At 34.5% G+C, this 20283-nt stretch overlaps 1 protein-coding gene across 5 annotated transcripts in view; it reads right to left on the bottom strand.

The window, feature by feature from the left end:
* The window catches only part of SLC9C1 (solute carrier family 9 member C1), an 81996-nt gene that overhangs the window by 19744 nt on the left and 41969 nt on the right, over positions 1–20283 (bottom strand). For 4 of the 5 annotated variants that reach the window (XM_038582803.1, XM_038582804.1, XM_038582802.1 and 1 more), the window contains 6 exons: positions 17068–17187; positions 7143–7338; positions 5606–5791; positions 3530–3679; positions 2127–2178; positions 745–893 (listed from right to left, as the gene is read on the bottom strand). In XM_038582803.1, coding sequence (XP_038438731.1) covers positions 745–893; positions 2127–2178; positions 3530–3679; positions 5606–5791; positions 7143–7338; positions 17068–17187 — 853 coding nt within the window. The remainder of the gene's footprint in view (positions 1–744; positions 894–2126; positions 2179–3529; positions 3680–5605; positions 5792–7142; positions 7339–17067; positions 17188–20283) is intronic. The other variant, XM_038582805.1, reaches the window with a different exon arrangement.

The following is a 20283-nucleotide window of genomic DNA, read 5'->3' on the forward strand; positions in this document are numbered from 1 at the left end:
TCTATTAGCCTTGTAAGAATTTTTAAAATATTTTGAATAATAAATTTTGTCAAATTTTTTCTTCCTTTTTAATATTTTAATAAATTTTTTTTAATATTTTAATAAATTATATAGCTATTTTGGGGGCTAAGACATTCTTAGTCATAATATATTAAACTTCTAATAAACTACCAAATTCAGTTAGCTGTCATTGTGTTTAAAAGTTTTGCATATTTATTCACATGCATTATAGCTTTTCTTTTTTTTCTTATACTATTCCCAAATTGGGGAATTAATTTTGTACCTACAGAATTAGTTGAGACTATTTTTTTAATATGTCATGGTACCTTTTAAATAACTTGGGGAAAGGAAATTTAAGTTAATTTTTATCCTATAATTGAATGTTCTTATAAATCATGAGATTCTATAGGAAAAGTTGTTTCAGGACCCAGATAATTCCTAGAAAAATTCTGATACCTGTTGTAGCCTAGGATGAGAAATAGTTTCATCATACGGTTGGTTTGGGAGCAAAGCATAGAAAGAGATGGTCCCTCACTATGGCAAGAAAGAGGAAGAGAAATTGAGTATTGGAGCTCAGGAAGGAAATGCTCTACCGTAGGTGTTTTATTTTTTAGACCGTTATTTTAGGTTAGATATTCATCTATCTCTGAGATGACCTATATTGGAAAATCAAAAGTGAATTTGAAGATCATGGATGACTATATATCAACTAAATATATTTGCTTTAAAAACATGCTACCTTACCTTATTAATTTCAGTACTTTCAATTTTATGAATAATTCCTTTTGACTTAAAAACCCTGACTATTTCTCTAGCCAAATTGAGCATGACATTAATCTCCTCCTTTGTTTTCATAGTAACAGCGATTTCTGGGTGATCATACTCTAAGTAACCTGAAAAATAATATGTTCAGATAAAATAAGAACATTATTTAAATATTTCATGTGGGCAATAAGCTAATATTTCCACTCTCAATCCATAGAATACAACTCTCAACATAGAGAAATGTATTTTTCACTGATGAGGCCTCTGCAACCAATCATAATTCACTGGTAGTTACAGAGTTCTGCTTGGCATTTTCTTGTCACCTTATACCTAAGCCCATGAGGAAGGACAGACAGCCCTAGCCCTAGGATTAACAATTATGCTGATACACCTGCATGGGACACTGAGAAGCTCTTCTAGGCTCTAGGTCTGAAGTTTATGTCCTACTTTCTATTCTGCTTGAATTAGGATTTTGGACTACAAACTGTGCGCTTAAATATAGCTTCTGATTAAGTCCTCTCATTCATTCTGGGTCGTTGCCCGCCCAACATCCCTGTGCATTGAGATGACTCATCCATCTATGCTTTTCTGCCTTCTTATCTGAATTCCTGAATGCTCATGAGAGTTGCATTCACTTAATCTCTATGTTTAGGCTTCTTGGTGATAGCTTCTTTTCTGGTTTGACAACTATCGCCATGCAAAATCTCTCAAGTCTTGTTTGGTTTTCAGGCTTGCTGTGCCATTTTGCTGCCCACCACATGGTACCAAACTCCCTTCTTCACCTCACACATGAACGCATACTGTAGAAATGTGTCTGTCACACTCCCAGGATTTATCCCGTACTAGGAGCATGACATGACATGACATGACTCAGAATAAGCTGTTGTCATGTTTAGGCATAGAAGCTTCCAGCAGTCATATCAGAGATCTATGAAATTCTCCTGATTTCATCTTATAAAGCCTAAATCCTCAGATGCTAGTTCTGTGGTAAGTGAAGAGAAAAAATAACGTTTTCTTTGTATTGCTCAGGAAGGTATGTGTACCTTTGGTTTGGAAGAAAATAGATTTTAAAAGGTGATAATAGCATGTATAAACATGCAATGCTAATTTGTTTCCTTTAAAGGGAAATTAAAAGGTTTCCCTGAGGTATAAGGCAGGAAGAACAAGTGTGGAGAGGTAATATTACATTAAGCCCATCCAGCCAAAGATATGATCATTTCAATTGTTGAAATTATACACTTTATTATTAGTAATAAATAGGTTTCCTCAAACATCAGTTTAGTTATCAAAATAACTTCCTCTCTAAAGTAACGTTAAAAAGAGATGGTTGTGCTAAATCTTTAGAACAAGGGGTAACCTACCTAGCTCTTTCATAGCATTTCCTGTATTCTTCGTTATCCTCCTTAATAGCACCTACAAAAGAAAAGAAGAGTTATCCCTACTGGAAAGTAAGCTGCTATACCTTTACATTTGCAACTGATGGATTTTTTACCTAACTTTAAAGAAAAAATATGATACGGAGCTTTTCAGGGATTAGAATTGAATTTTGTGCAATAAATTTTATTTTGCTCCAGCAAGATTGGTGGAGAGAATAAAAAGTGGCATTACCAGGTTGACTTTGAGAAGCCTGAAGGCTTATTTTTTTCCTTAACGTAACTTGCTTTAGGATAGTATTGATTCTGAAAAATACAAGCATGGTAGATATTTTACTCTTAAACTTTTCAAAGCCTCCAAATTGGGGACAGAGAGAAAGTTTTAAATCTTAATGAAGTACAAAGTTTGAATAAACTGTATGTGATCAGAAATGGGGTCTAACACTGCACAACATCTTAGAGATTCGGGTCCTTTTGTATTTTTTACTGTGTATTCTCAAACTCCAAAGCTAAATATCCCTTTCCAGGTTGGACAAGGTAGCAAAATTCAGGAAAACAGTTTTAAAATTACAGGTGGTAAAGAAAGGAAAATAGTGCTTTTTGTGTTCTACTATGTATCATATGTTCAATTTTCTCAACTACTGAGCTTTGGGCATATTACATGCATTCAGATGTTCTACGGTTGCCTTGGAAGGTAAATATTTCACATAATTGACAAACTTGTGTGAGAACATGGTGTTATTTCGCCTGAGTCAAAAAAGTGAAAAATAAAATCTAGAACTTAGGCCTTAGAATCACTTTACTGTTTACTAGCCATATGACTGAGCATAATCATTCAACCTTTCTGTTTTTCTTTTCTTTTTTTCCTTCTTTATCTGTGTAATGAAGGAATTCGACAAAGTTTCCTTCTATATGAGTTATTCTTACTTTTTTCATTCACCAGATCCCCATCCTTTGCTTATTTTACTATTTACTGTGGGGAAATCAGGCAGGGAGAGAGGAAGGGAGCCTTTGAGAATTATGAGGAAACTCCATTTTCTTAACTCTGCCATCATGGTCTCATCCTCTGATATTTCTTGTTCAGATCCTGGAACTTATATCAGGAAGGAACTGATGGCCACTGCACATGTTTTGGAGAGCCTCCACAAGAAGCAAAAAGTGGGTTGTGAAAGCTTCTTCTTTTTTTTATTTTCTCCTACTATGGCACAGACATTTTGATAAGGAGGTTTTCGAGTCATACACATGTAGCCTAGTTTAAGTTTTTACAGTAGTTACTTAGCAAATTGAGTCAAAGACCATATCTACACATATAGACAGAGACATAATGGGTGGGGGCAACTGAGTGATTGGAGGAAAACAACCCTTTCCCAAGTATTTAAAGTTTTTCTTACTTGTTTAACGTGCTTAGAAGTTGAAATCTGATCAATTATGGTCATTATGTCTGCTTCACCTTGGACATAACCCTTTAGTATAGCATACTGAAAGGATTGTTGGTGACTCATCTTTTGATCTATTATTTGCAGCAACTTTGGAGTTATGAGCTGAAAAACATTACTATTTAATATAAATCATATATATTTAGTTAATTACATGTTTAACTGAAGTAGATAATAATAAGAAATGACATGCTTTCAACAGTAACTATAGTAACCTGTCAAAGTTCTTATTTTATTCTTCTGATTTTATAACTTCATGACTAAAGTTATTTCCTTATAATTAAGAATGTTGGGCACCTGTGTGAAGTTTAACTTTACTCTTTACTTATGTCCCTTAGAGAGAATTGGATGCTGCTTTTAAATGGTTTAAATTCTTGGGAAACTATGCAATTAATTTTCTGGGCTTAAGTCTTAAAATATCTATAAAGTACTGTCACTTTTACCTATGAAATCTCCTACTAACCTCACTAAAAGGTTTATTCAGGGGTTAGAACCCACCACAATTATACTTTTGTTTGACCCCAGCATTAACTTTTTATTGTTTCTTTGCTGAGGATTTAATTTTCCAGATTATCTGTTACCACTGTGCAGTCCCCTAACTTCAGAAGAGTTGACGGTTTCCCATGTTTTCCTATCTCTGTTCCACAATCTCCATATCCTGTCCTCCAACCAGCTGCCTGCCATCAATCCTCAAAGTGCTAGCTTAGGCTCATCCTTCAAGATTCAGTTTAAGTATCACCTAATAAAAGATTGTCTTTTTTAAAAAAAAATCTCGTTAGCATTCTGTACATACTCTGTTTCTCACTTATCCAACAATAAAACATTGGAACATCTAGATGACTTGTCATTTTCCTTCTACAATGGAAACTCTCTAGGGGTAGAGAGTGTATCTAATTCATCTTCATATTCAAGGGCCTACCATTTGACATAAGATTAAGGGTTCAGAGTTTCTTGAATATATATATATATTCAAGAATATATATATATTCAATACATCAATATATTGATAATATATAATATCAATTATCAATATATTCACATATATATGTATATATATACAAACTTTTCTTAGGTGTTTTACCAGTTTCTTCACTTAAAATATTTGATAGACCTTGTATATACTCCTATCAGAAACCATTAACCGGTCTTAACCAGTCACTGGAAAACACTTTGCTTGCCTTTTTCTCAGGTCAAATTGCACACTAGTATTACTTACAGTCTCATTTAGTACTAAGATAAGAAAAGCTACTAGTTGCATACTTTTAGATCTAGTTCATTTATTCCATCTTGGTAACAAAACTATTTTTTAAGCATATGTAAGAAAGCTCTAAATGTACAGATTCTAATCTGTTAGTTTTATCTCTAGATGAACTGTGTCTTACTTAGGTTTGTATCCCTGTCAGGGCTTAAGTGTTTATGTATCTTGTTTGTGTATGAAAAGACAGAGAGCCAGTGAGAGAGAGGGAGAGTATATATACACATCATATGCCCTGTGATGGAGTTTCATGTCATTGAACTACTCATAGAGAAAATAAATACTTGTTATAGAAAGATGTGTTAGACAATCAAAGGTGATTTTTGATGTATAATTTTATATTACTACGAATTTATATAACATGAAATGTGTATTTTTTGTTTTTTGATGTAAATGAATTTATACTATTTGATTTGTCACATGAATGGTTTACATGGTTGTTTTGTTGATTTCTAACTTTTATACGAGGTATCTATAAAAATAAACATTACTTTGGGGTTAATTTATACATATATTAAAGTGGAATTTTTATGTTCTCTCTATTCAAATAAAAATCTATGTTGAATATTTCTATACTTTCATGTGCTAAATGAATTACAAATGTAATTTGGATATTCATAAAGTAACATTAAATTTGTGAAAGGGTTATGAAGTTTAAAATATAAACATTATCCCAATAGAAAGTAGAAGTCATAAAACGACTAAGCTGATTTTAGTCCATATTTCAAGAAGCAGTCAGTGAAAACTTGAAATTGAAAGATTTAATAGTTCTTTACCTTCAAAATACGTAGTATGCGAAGAAATCGAACAATTTTTATAAAGACTACTGTTAGAATAAAATCAAAAGTATAAGTAATGGAATTTGTCTCAATAAGAATTATATCTATGATGCCAACTAATGTAATCACTAACTCAAATACATTCCAGGCATGTAAAAAATATTCCTTCCTCATTGCAGCCATCTGTTGATTAAAAAAATTACATTATCTTGTTTGTTTTTGCTTTTACTGCACCATTTTCTGCAACAACTGAAACATCACTAGTTAAATTTTTCTCTGATATACCTTAAGACTACTTGTCTGAAATACTAGTAAGTAATCATATCAATTTAAAATTAAAATGGTTGAAATATTGAAGCATCCATTCCATGGGAGAAAATATTCAAAATTTTGTACTGTTTTATGACAGTTCATTCATTCATTCATTCCTTCTTTAGTTCAGAAAATTTTATTGAAAGCCTACTATAGCTAAGAGAGTGGGAAGTATTAAAGATGATTAAAGTATTAAAGATGCTTGTCTGGGAAATTGGGTTTCCAGTGGAATTTTGATGGAATTAGTAGGTTTAGAGAAGATGAATTTGTGCATAGTGTGCTGTTTGAGATGTCTGTATAGTATTTTATTGGAGAGATCCGTTCATCAGTTGTCTGTATGATCTGAGGTTCTTGATAAGATCTGAGCTGGGAACATGAATTTGTAAGTTATTAGACAATAAATGGTAGTTAATGCCAGGGAAGTTCATGAGCTAGCATGGCTTAGGAAGCTCTTTATTCTTTACATCCATGTCTTGTCTCATTTTCCATATTACCCACGCAAATCTAACATTTCTCCAATATCCATGCTGACCCATCCATCCCTAAGCTCCTCCAGTCATTGGGAATGATGTTCCTTGAGGGTGTCATAGTGTTGCTTCTAAGTTTTCTCTTGTTTTTGTCCATCATGTTATATACCCACATACTCACTCTTCACTTTTTGATCCATATAACACAATAATATCAGTTTGTGGGGGTACATTTCCTCATTCTACAACTACCTCTTTATAATAGATTTAAAAATCAAATCATGAAATGTTTTTCAAGTATAAGGAGGGCACTTGACGGGATGAGCACTGGGTGTTATTCTGTATGTTGGCAAATTAAACACCAATAAAAAATAAATTTGTTATTAAAAAAATAAAGGGATCTCTACCACTCTATCACTCTATTATTAAAAAAATAAACTGAACACTACTCTAAGTTTATGAACACTGTCAACACCTTTGAAATTCCCTTTGACACACACCATTTAAAATTTTTGCAAATACAAAATTGGTTCTTAAAATATGGATATTTTCTACTGAGTTGCCTTAAAAATTTACCTTTAAAATTTTAAGTTTGTTTACAAAGTGAGAGAGAATTTCATACAGTCCTTTAGAAAACTGTGTATAGTATTAAAAGATGAAGCTAGGGATTCTCTCTGTGAGACATGTAACATGTTCACACATACACAGATACACATACACACACACACACACACACACACACAATTTTGGATTACCTTAAGTAGGGCCTCCATGATATAAAGTACAAGAAAAGAGTAGTTCGAATGTCTTAATTCATGCTCATAGATATCACTTAACTTAGGTATCCAAGAAATTATAATAGGAAACATATTCATTAGTGTCACAAGATATCCAACATACTCAAATTCATCAGTAAATACAATTTTATGGCATACACGAAGAAAGTAATATCTAAAAAAAAAAAGAGTTTTATCTGATAAAATAGTTACACTGAATTATTTTCATTATATGCTCACTTCTGTTCTAATCATCCACAGTACAGAGCCCAGCTTAGTTCTGAGCAGGAATAATCACTATCTCACATTTTCTGGCATCCCACTTCAGATATTGTTTTTAATTTCCTCCTGTGCTGAATGTATTGAGGCTTATTTCCCCCTTTCCCCCTTACCTTCCTCAACTCTTATCCATTTTTAGTTTTAATAGAAATACTATTGGTCATAGATGGGGATAATTCAAATTGAAAATATTTTAGAAAATAATAAAACAAAGGGAATCTCTTCCACCTTCCAGATATGATTACTACTAACAAGATGAATATTATTCCAATCTTTGTTTATGTAATCATTATCTATAAACACAAAAGAAATTATGCCATACATATTTTTCTGTAAACTTTTTTCTTTCTCTTAACAAATGTATCTTGAGCATCTTTCCTTGTCAAGGCATAAAATCTGTAAAATAAAATTAATAATCCTAGGATGTATGGTAATGGAACAGTACGCATCTACATTTTATCAAAAAACAAAAAAAAATCAAATAGAATAGAAGACCCAAATATGAAACAGGAAACCATCAAAATCCTAGAGAACACAGGCAGCAACCTCTTTGACCTTGGCCATAGCAGCTTCTTAATAGATGCTTCTCTGAAGGCAGGGGAAACAAAAGCAAAAATGAACTACTGGGACTTCATCCAAAGAAAAAGCTGCTGCTGCATAGCAAAGAAAACAGTCAATAAAACTAAAAGGCACCAAGGGAATAGGAGAAGATATTTGCAAATGATGCATCTGATAAAGAGTTAGTACCCAAAATCTATAGAAAACGTATCAAACTCATTGCCCCTAAAATAAATAATCCAGTTAAGAAATGGGCAGAAGACATGAACTTTTTTCCAAAGAAGACATCCCTATAGCTAACAGACACATGAGAAGATACTCAACATCAGTCATCATCAGGGAAATACAAATCAAAACCACGATGAGATACCACCTCACACCTGTCAGAATGACTAAAATGTACAACTCAGGAAACAACAATTGTTGGCAAGGATGAGTAGACAGTGTTGGTGGAAATGCAAACTGGTGTAGCCACTCTGGAAAACAGTATGGAGTTTCCTCAGAAAGCTGAAAATAGAACTACCCTACAATCCAGCAATTGCATTACTAGGTATTTGCCCAAAAGATACAAAAATACAAGACTTGAAGGGGCACATGCACCCTGATGTTTATAACAACAGCATCAACAATAACCAAACTATGGAAAGACCCCGTTTGTCCAGTAAGGATAAAGAAGATGTGGTATATATAGACACAGTGAAATATTACTCAGCCATCAAAAGAAGGAGATCTCACCATTTGCAATGACATGGATGGAGCTAGAGGGTATTATGCTAAGCGAAGTAAGTCAGTCATAGAAAGACAAATACCATACGATTTCACTCATATGTGATATTTAAGTCATAGAAAGACAAATACCATACGATTTCACTCATATGTGAAACTAAACAGATGAACACAGAGGAAAGGAAAAAAACAGGGAGGCAAGCCATAAAAGACTCTTTATATTTAAGAAAAACAGGGTTGATGGAGGGAGAGGGGTAGGGGAAGGGCTAAATGGGTGATGGGTATTGGGGGGGCACTTGTGATGAGTACTGGGTGTTATATGTGAATGATGAATAACTAAATTCTATACCTGAAACCAACTTGCCATACATGTTAATTAACTAGAATTTAAATAAAAACTTGAAGGAGAAAAAAATTTAAATTAATGTATATGCTTTGCCAAATAGTTTCCATACCACGTATGCCAGTGAGTAGAACTGGGCATGAAAGGATTTACTTATGTATTTTCATTTTTTAATTTTTAAATAATATAATAATGCATTATTATTGTTAAAACCCAACTGAAATGATTAAGCAGTTGCTGACTGAAGATTAGATAAGGACTGGGTCATTTCCCTATTCTCAGAGGTAGATGAACTTCAGTTTCAGGACCTGAAACTTTGACAATTTGGGACCTTATTTAAGAAAAAGAAGAAATTAGGAATAAATTTATGATCCTGTATGATATTTCAGGGTCCTCTATGGCCTCTGGCAGTGACCGTGTTAGGAAAGAGCCCCAGAGAAAGCCTTGTAAAATTCTGTCCATTTCAGTTAATTTATCTCCAGAACGCTTTCTTTCCCTTTTAAAAAAAGTTTCAGCTGTATCGAGGTATAATTAACATGTAAAATCATAGATATTAAAGTGTACATCATGGTGATTTAATATATGCACACATTGTAAAAGGAGTCTCTACACTAATTAATTAATACATCCATCACCTCACATGATTACCTTTTGTGTGTGTGTGGGGGGTGAGACCTTTTAAGTTCTACTCTCTTAACAAATTATCGATTATAGTCACCATGTCTTACATCAGGTCCTCAGACCTGGTGCATTCTATAACTACATGTTTGTTTGTAACCTTTACCATCCTTTCTTTTTTCCCCCGCAACCCCCTCAGCTGGTAACCAGGTAACCACTTTGCTATTTTCTGTTTCTACGAGTTGACTTTTTTTTTTCTTTTTTAGAGATTCAACATGTTAGTAATATCTTTCAGTATTTGTCTTTCTCTGGCTTATTTCACTTAGCATAATGCCCTCGACATCCATCCACATTGTTGCAAATGGCAGGATTTCCTTCTTCCTAGCAGAGAATAATACTCTTTTGTATATGTATTCATCATATTTCTTTATTCATTTTATCTGTTGATGGACAATTAGGGTTTTTTTTCATATATTAGTTACTGTGAATAATGTTGCATTGAACATGGGAGTGTAGATAGCTCCTTGATATCCTGTTTTCATTTCCTTTGGGTGTATACCTAGAAGTGGGATTGCTAAATCACATAGTAGATTTATTTTTATTTTTTTGAACAGTTTCCAAATTGCTTTCCATAGGAGCTGTACCAATTTAAATACCTACCAACAGTGCACAAGGGTTCCCTTTTTTTCCATATCCTTACCAACAGGTATTATCTCTTGTCTTTTTGTCGATAGGCATTCTAATAGGTGTCAGGTGATATTTCATTGTGTTTTGATTTGCATTTCCTTGATATTAGTGACTTTAAGCACCTTTTCAGGCATTTTTTTTTTTTTTTTTTTTGGCCATTTGTATGTTTTCTTTGAGGAAGTGTCTATTTGCTTTCTCTGACCATTATTTGTTTTTGTTTTGTTTTTTTACTATTGAGTTCTATGAGTTCTTTACACATATAGGATATTAATCCTTACCTTACCAGATATATGATTTGCAAATATTTTCTCCTGCTCCATAGCTTGCCTTGTCTTTTTTTTGATTTTTTTTTCCTGTGAAGAAGCTTTTCAGTTTGATGCAGTTCCAACTTTTTAAATTTTTACTTTTGTTGCCTTTGCTTTTGATATCAAATCCAAAAAGTCATTGCCAAGAATGCAATCGTGAAGTTTATCCTCCATGTTTTCTTCTGGGAGTCTTATGATTTCAGGTCTTATTTACTGATTTTTGTGTTTGGAGTAAGATAGTGGTCTAGTTTCATTATTTTGCACATGGCTGTCAAGTTTTCCCAACATCATTTACTGAAGAGAGTATCCTTTCTCCATTGTATATCATTAACTCCTTTGTCATAAATTAATTGACTATATGCTCATGGTTTTATTCCTGGACTGTCTCTTATGTCCCATTGATCTATATGTCTGTTGTTTTCTTTTTTTTTTTAATACGTCTGTTTTTATGCCAATACCATACTATTTGTTTACTACAACTTTTTAATATAGTTTTTTTTTTAATATAGTTTGAAGTCAGGAAGTGTGATACCTCCAGTTTTATTCTTTGTTCTCAAGATTGTTTTGGCTATTTAGGGTCTTTTGTGATTCCACACAAATATTTTAAAAAATTTTTGTAAACAATGCTATTGGAATTTTGGTAAGGATTGCATTGAAACCATACATTGCTTTGGGTAGTATGGCCATCTTAACAATATTACTTCTTCCAATTCATGAGCACAAAATATCTTTCCATTTATTTGTATCTTCTTCAATTTCTTTCATCAATGTCTTATAGTAATCAGTACATGGGTCTTTTCGCTTGTTTGTTAAACTTATTCCTAGGTATTTTATTCATTGGTGCAATTATGAATGGGATTATTTTCTTAATTTCTCTCTTGTTATTAGTGTATAGAAATACTACTGATATTTGCATATTGATTTTGTTTCCAGTAACTTTACTGAATTTGTTTATTAGTTCTAATATTTTTTTGGTGGCGTTCTTAGGTGTTTCTGTATATATCATGACATCTGTAAAAGATGTCAGTTTTACTCATTTCTGTCTGATTTGGATGACTTTTCTTTTCTTGCCTAATTACTCTAGCTATGACTTCCACTACTATGTTTAATAAAAATTATGAGAGTGGGTCTCCTTATCTTGTTTCTGATCTTAGAGGTAAAGCTTTCAGCTTTTCACTGTTGGATATGATGTTAGCTGTGTGGCTGTCATCTATGGTCTTTGTTGAGATACACTCTTTCTTTACCCAGTTTCTTGAGAGTCATAATTTATATTTCCTTCCTTTTATCTTGTGTATCCATTATTGTATCTATAGTTGTTTTTTGATACTTTTGACTTCTACTCTTTTTTTCAAATGCTCTTTTATTTTTTTAAGATTTTATTTATTCATGAGAGACAGAGAGAGAGAGAGAGAGAGAGAGAGAGAGGCAGAGACACAGGCAGAGGGAGAAGCAGGCTCCATGCAGGGAGCCTGACGTGGGACTCGATCCTGGGTCTCCGGGATCACGCGCTGGGCTGAAGGTGGCGCTAAATCGCTGAGCTACCTGGGCTTGCCCCTGACTTCTAATCTTTATGCTAGATTTTTATGTGATTTACCCACTGTTGTTAAAATATTAGAATAATCTGAATTTTATTATATATTTATCTTTAACAGTGAGATTTATTCTTTCATATGTTTTTCTGTTACTAATAAGAGATGTATTTCTGAATGGCAATCACAAAAATCAGGGTGCCAAACTCTTGCAGAAGTTCACTTCAGGGAGGCACTGTCTTTCCAAGCTCAATAAGAACTGTTTTATTGTCTTCTCTAGTCTTCTGGATCTTGTGGACATAAGCCCAATTGGCTCTTAGAGCTAGCTGTTTGGGGGACCCATCTCTCAAGTGGATGCCTTAAGTCTTAGAAGTTGGGGCACTAGATGTTGGATCCAAGCCCTTTACTTCTCATGGAGAAGCCAGAAGCCATGAATTGCCCTCTGATCACAAGCTTTGATGTCAGAGGGTGAGTTTTATGAGTCTTTCCTGTTTCAATGTAGGTATTTTCTCATTAGCCCTATGTTGTAGGAGTCACTCAGCTAGTTTCTGGATTTCTTTCAGAGGGAAGTAATCTATATGTGGCTGTAGATTTGGTGTGTTCATGAAAGGAGTTGAGTTCAGGAGCCTCCTATGTCACTATCTTGGACTAGAATACAGCCTGATTTTCTTGACTTCTTCCAGCAATAAAATCATATCTGGCAGAGTGTTGCACTTGATGTTACCTTTTGCTTAAATTTATAATTGACTATACTTTGACTTGTTTATGCCAGATAGATGAATTGAAAGGGATATAATGGAGATTACTCACAATTCCTTTAAGGCTTTAATGTTAGTGTAATTTCTTTACTCCTTCTGAAACACTATTTTGGCCAGGGTTCCACTTGGTCACTTGGACCTTCTTGCCATAATAATTCTTATTCTATGAGTCAGCAAGAAAATGTGAATCCTCAGTCACACACTAACTATATTCATCCCAACTATACGCTTGAAGATTCATGGAAATAACCACACAGTGGACTTGCTAGATTATTATGAAGCATACTGGGTCAGAGACTCCATATATCATCTAGCCTAGAAGCTTCCTCTCTAACTTGAGAGTTATGCTAGAATTTCAAGCCTTTGGTATCAGTATCATTTTAAATGCTATATCTTAAAGCCTTTGGTTTGTTTATTAATATTTCCCCCAAAGTCTTTTTAAAAGTCTGAGTATTCTTTTTTCCCAATGAAAAGTAACTCTAGTAAAGTACCTAAAGCTCCATCTGAGAAAAGATTGAGGGAATATTTGTCTTATGTACTTGTGTTTTTATTGTAGACTTTTCTCAAGGGTTCTGGTTCTGAGAACTGACTTAAATAAAAAGAAAGAGTGTGGAGTCATGAACTTCCTTCCTTCCTTCCTTCCTTCCTTCCTTCCTTCCTTCCTTCCATTGATCTCATCCCTTTGCTCACCAGTTCTCTATTTTTAGAAAAGTCACAAGTAAAATGTAGTTAACTGTTTGTCTACATTGACCTTTGACACAAATTATTTGTTAGCCATTCCTCGGTCAAGGTACTCTGACTGCTACTCTAGGTTTACTGTCCACAAAATAGTGTATGCCCACCTTGCTTTTGACATTTAAGGTGCTGCCATCGGTCTTCTGCCATTCCCAAGTCCTTTTGATACTAGTAACACTAATTCCATGGCAGCCTCAACTACTGTCAACCATATCCTGCAGACGACAACTATCAAAAAGTTTCTCACTGTTGCTTTATGAAAGTAAATGTCTTCTGGTCATTCCCAGGAAGAAAAAGTTATGTGGTGGGTCCTTCATTCTCATATAATAGTTAAATATTCCAGTTTTTATCATCTGCACTTAATTCACTGTCGGTTATTGACCTGGTCAAGCATCAAAGAACCATACCAAGGGTATAATAGTACCAGCCTCAAGTGTCTTTGACAGAATATTGAACCTTGAATCATGGGTAAGACCACCATACCAATATATCCTCCCCAATCTGGCCTTATGCTGTAACCCTGTGGTCCAATACCCTCAAGAACTATTCCTTTATATGTCTACCAGTATTTGCTAGTATTAGTCAGGTCCTGTAATTCCTTCAGTAGATAAGTTGTAGTCTTCTAAATAAGGCACTGTACCTCCCCCCTCTCATTGTATTGAGATCTGACATGGGTAGTTACCTCGGAAGCAATAAAAGGTGGTAGAGAATAACCATGAAACAAAGACAAGCTATATCTTGTGATGTCTTTGTAGCATCTGATGGTGATAGGCTATTATTCTCTAGCAAGAAAGAGGTGGCTGCCCTCTGCCAGGCTACAGTGTTCATGAGAAATGTGAGGGTTCAGGATCCTCCATTTATCCACCCAAGTGTTACCACTTTAGATCTCAGGATCGTGATCGTTTTCTCTCAGAGCCCTGACACTGATATGGAAACCCTGTCAGTGCTAGGCATTTATTCTTTTTGTGTGCAGCTCTAGATGCATTCCCTCAAAATAGATGGAATATGTTGACTTTTTTATTCAATTCTGAATAATTTAAGTTGAATTTTTAATTTTAAGAATTATGTGTGTTTTTCTATTAAGTTTCTTTAGGTGATTCTATCACTTCTTAATTTCAATATTTTAACAATACTTTTATTTTTGGAATTCAGCACTTAGTAATAAATGCTTACATTTGTTAAGTGCTTACCCAGTGCTCATCCCTGGACTAGGTGCTTCTACACAAACTCTTTTTTTTTTTTAATTTTTATTTATTTATGATAGTAACAGAGGGAGAGAGAGAGAGAGGCAGAGACACAGGCAGAGGGAGAAGCAGGCTCCATGGACCGAGAGCCATGGGATTCGATCCGGGGTCACCAGGATCGCGCCCTGGGCCAAAGGCAGGCGCCAAACCGCTGAGCCACCCAGGGATCCCTTACACAAACTCTTTATGTATTCTTTCCCATAGTCCCATGAAGAAACGGAGGAGAACCCAACTATCATATTTGGGTGCCCACTATGTGTCACTTTGTCACAGGCCTTATATACATCAGATGTTGAGAACTGAAAATCTCATTCAGATAGTAAATGATAGAGACTGAGATTCTAAACCAAGCAAGAATCTCCACTACTCACTTTGAGATGAATAATATTTAGAGATAGCCTACAGGGTACACTATCAATTATAGTTTTTAAAATCTCCCTTTCATTAAGTTGTATCAACAAAAATAATTAGAATGTTGTAGCTTTGGTCAGTATTGAAGGCTTTAAAAAAAGTACTATGAAAATATCTTTCTGGTATTTATTGAGTTTGGTAGATTAAAGATAGCCACATAATCTTTCATGCTTTTATTAAGAAGAGGGGTTTATATTTCCTCCTCTTGAATCTAAGAAATAAGTTGGAGAGGAGAATGTAAAATTATCTCTATTCATAGATGACATGATCTTATATACAGAAAATCCTAGCAAATTCACAAAAACAGGAGAGCTAGTCAATGAATTCAGCAAAGCTGCAGAATACAAAGTCAATATGCAAAAATTATACACTAGGAATGAACAGTCCAAAAATGAAATTAAGAAAACAGTTTCATTTATAATAGCATCAAAAAGCAAAAGTATGTAAGATTCACTTTAATCGAAGACTTGTATGCTGAAAACTACAAGACATTCCTGAAAGAAATTAAAGCCAGATCTAAATAAGCGAAAGTCATCTCGTGTTCATGAACTGGAAAGCTTAATATTGTTAAGATGGCAATACTGCAGATTCAGTGCAATCCCTATGAAAGTCTCAATGACATTTTTTTTTTAAAACTAAGCAAATCCTAAAATTTATACGGGATTACATTTTTTAAATTCAAATTCAATTTGCCAACATAGAATACCTCATTAGTTTCAGATGTAGTTTTCAATAATTAATCAGATCTTGATAAAGAAAGCAAAGTTGATAAACTTATATTTCCTGATTTCAAAATTGTCTAGCAGCTGTGGAAAACCATTTGGTGGTTCCTTAATAAGTTAAACATAAAATTATAGTGTATGATCCAACAATTTCACTCTTAGGTGCATACTCAAAAGGTATTCAAATGCTTGTACATAGATGCTCATAGCAGCACTGTGAAATAGCCAAAAGGTGGAAACAATGCGAATGACCATCAACTGATGAGTTGGTAAACAAAATATGATATATCTGTACTATGAACTATTATTCAGCCATAAGAAGGAACAAAGTCTACATACATGCTACAAAGTGGTTGAAAATTATGTTACTTATACATCTACCATGTGGATAATATATAATGCTGAGTGAAAGAAGCCAGAAACAAAACACTGAGTATAGTATGATTCTAGTTATATGAAATATTCAGATTGGGTAAATTCATAGAGACAAAGTAGACTAGTGCACTGCAGGGGTTGGCGGTAATAGGGAGTGACTTGGGTGCTGGATTTATATTGGGGATAATAAAAATGTTGTGGATTTTGATAGAGATGATGGTTGCCCAACATTGTGAATGTACTAGATAAAACAGAATAACACACTTAAAAATGGTTAATCTTGTTATGTGAAATTTACTTCAATAATAAAAAAAGTTATTGTACTCTTTTTTTCTTCAAGTAACTTTTTGTATGTACATGAGTAATTTAATTGTAAACTACCCCAAAATATTTTCTAAAACATTCAGGATATGAATTTATTTTTAATTTTTTCATGGGCCTTCAACTTACAACCCTGAGACCAAGAGTCTCATGCTCTACCAACTGAGCCAGCCAAGAACTCCCAGGATATAAATTTTAAAAATAAAAAGGGAATTTAAAATCAGTATAATAAAAAATTTTTAAAAAGTAAAATCAGCATAATAGCATCTCTAGTAAGGTTCAAAATCACTTACCTTGATGGAATCCCTTTTTCTTTTTTAGTGTTATACACCCAATTGAGCAATACTTTTCTAATAAAGGCAAGCAGTTTTTTGCTTTCAGAATAATGCTTTATTGTCTCAGGACTCATATATCTGAAAAAAAAGAAGCAATCATTAAACGTGCTTTAAAATTTGAGGGATAGATTTAATACAGTATTGTCAAAAAGCAGGAAGATGGTTTTGTTCATTCTTAACTGGGAATAGGATACTTTCATGAGCATAGGTGCAAGTCACAAAGTTGTAGATACAAGTAGATATGTAATTATCAATTTAGATTCTGGGGCTCACTCATTAAAGAGATAGTATAAAAAATTGAGATACATGATTTAAATAGAGAGGTCAAGGTTCAGGGAGGAAAAGAATAACATGACTCAACTATTTGGAATTCAAAAACATCCAGCTTTTCATGTTGGACTCCCCATTATCTGATGAGGCAATGAACAAATTACCTCATTAAAGTGTTTGCTCTACAAAATAGACCTGACAGTATCCATGCCCTTTGGGGATAATTAAATAAGAAAGTAAATAGGAAGCATCCAGGCCATCTCACATATCCTCTTATCTCTTTGATTTTATCCTTTTGGGCAGGTAGTTGAGGAATTTATGGGGGAAAATACAAGTGGTAAGTAAAGAATTAGTGGTTACTTGGAGAAGTCAGTGGTTCTAAAACCCCAAAAGAGTTTGATAGCACACATCCTATTGTCTCTAGGTTTCTGCTGGCATTTCTATCAAGGTAGCTCATATTTATGTGCTATAATTTGGTCTTGCTTAGCTAAATACCTTGATTTTCATTATCTTCATCAGCAGGGGGATAGGGTGTTATCCTTGGGTCTGAGGCCCTACTTTTACAGTATGGCTTAATGGGGGGGCAAAAGTAGACCTTGTCCTTCCTATTGACTATACTGTTTTTACTCTGAAATTTGAGCAATTTCTCTGCTATGAACAGATGTAATTGAAAAGAAGGAAGTCATTCAATTCTGATTCAATAGAATAATATAGTAATTACATAGGACTTGATTTGTTTCGAATGTTAAAAATATCTAATGAACATATTATGCTTGCTAAAAGCTGGGGAGAAACCATAAACAAATACAGATCTGCTCCCAAGAGTCCAGCAGCCTAGAGTAGTAAAACATGCAAATAACAATTGCAATAAACTGTAGTGAAGGAGATACGGAGATAATAAGCAACAGAGCACTCTGGATCCATTAAGTGGGGGACATTTAATGTAGTGTTGGGGAATCAGGAAACCTTCCTGAAGGAATTAATGTCCTAACTAAGATCTGGTCATTTCAGTAGTTGATATGAATCCTAAGGTTCTGTGATATCAGTAATCTAGGCTCCTGAATTTCTATTTTTTATCATCACATTCACTTTTAGACCTGACTTGGGAAGACATTTGTGATCTCTTTAACTGGATAGTGAGGCTGCTTAAACTTTGAATGCGAGCTCTGTAATGTATTCGTCAAGTGACTTTGGGTCAACTGTTTTCATCTCTTTGGGCTTCACATTTCTCAACAGCAAGATGAAGATAATACACTTAACTCACAAGACTTTTATAGCGTTAGATTGGTAATACAACATGTTTAGAACTGTGCTTGGCACTGCACTTAATAAATATAAGCTTTCTATGCAAAGAATCCTTTCTCAGGCAATTACACAGGCAGTTAGCAGAGGTCCAATCCCCCAACTCTTTCTTTCTTTAGACTTGTTTTCTTGCCACAGGACACGCCAATGCATGTGGCTACTGATAGGAATGGCCAGCAAATGGCAAAGTCAACTCCAAAGCAGCCCAGCAAAGAGCAAGTACTGAATATAACTGTCATTAACAGGAAGTTCTCTGGGGATTGGAACACCATTCCACTTATCCTATTAGGATAAGTGATACTTATCCCACAGTGCCTGCCATATACTTTTGCACATATTAGTGTGTCATATTATCTCTTTTATGTAGGACTAAAAAATAATGTATTCTAAAATTTGCCTTATCAGGAATCCTTTCAACACTTGAACTCCCTTCTCCCCACTGTTGACCTCCTTGCTCTAGGTCTTCATAGACATAATTGCTTCTGCCTTCTTGGAAGATTTAAAGAAGAAAAATAAAAGAAATGGGCTGAATTGCTCTACACTGCTTTTTTAAAATATTAGCTTCTCCTGAACAACACAGTGATAATGTTTTTCAGCATGTTATTTACTTATCCATTTAAAAACTTCCGCTGTACACTGTGCATATGTCTTCTTTAAAGTGTGCATCATGTTGTTTTTAAGTGATCGCATTTGCTCAGCCCTTTTCCCAGTCTTTTTCCCATAAGCATTTGAATGGCCTAGAGCAAAGAGGCAAATAGAGGCTCTTGTCTTTACCCTCATTAATCAAGAAAATAAAATTTAAGTAAGGTGTAGTCTATCTTCCTACCTTGACAGGTATGTCATAATGATTTGTATGGCTAGGCTTGAAATGGAATTTCTTATACTCTTTGAAATTTATACTTGAACTGCAGTGAGACTGTGCTCCAGCGTCTGACTGCTTTTCTTCCCCCTTCAGACTTTATCCCTCCTCTCTGCCACAAGCCAGTACTTGTGAGTAGACACCATGCTGGCATTTCTCCTAGCTTTCAGGGTATGCACACCAAAGGCCCAGTTTGCTTGTGAAATAGTGGCCCAGGGAAAATGTCCAAGAACGCCTTGCAAAGGAGCTTTGGGACCATTTCAGCAGGGAATTTTGGTGTCTTTAGTTCAGAAGCGTAGTCTAGAACAAGAATGTATGTTATGTTGGGGCTTTGGGTAGACATCATTGTACCTGCATGGCAGTTTAACTCTTTCTCTAGCTTACTCTTATATCCTTCATCCTTCCAAGGGGATCTGGGGCTACTGTTTAATATGTGGACTTCAAGGAACTCACTTGTGTACTGCAGAGGCTTACAGCAAAAGAAGCTATTACAAAAATATGCTGGGTATTAAGAGAGACTATGCATTGGGAAGATGCGCCTGGAGGAATTAAGGGAGTCTTTGACCTTAGTGAGGCATTCAAGTAGTCTAAAAGGAAAAGTATTTTACCACAGGTCAGCTTTGAGGGCAAAAGGAAAAAGGAAAGAGCATCTCAATTGGAAAGAAGCAGCATGTTCAAATGCACAGAAGTCTGAATAAGCAGAACAAGCTAAGAAACTGAAAGTAAGTGATTTCGGCCTGATT

The sequence above is a fragment of the Canis lupus genome, chromosome 33, assembly GCF_011100685.1.
Source record: "Canis lupus familiaris isolate Mischka breed German Shepherd chromosome 33, alternate assembly UU_Cfam_GSD_1.0, whole genome shotgun sequence".
Lineage (NCBI taxonomy): Eukaryota > Metazoa > Chordata > Mammalia > Carnivora > Canidae > Canis > Canis lupus.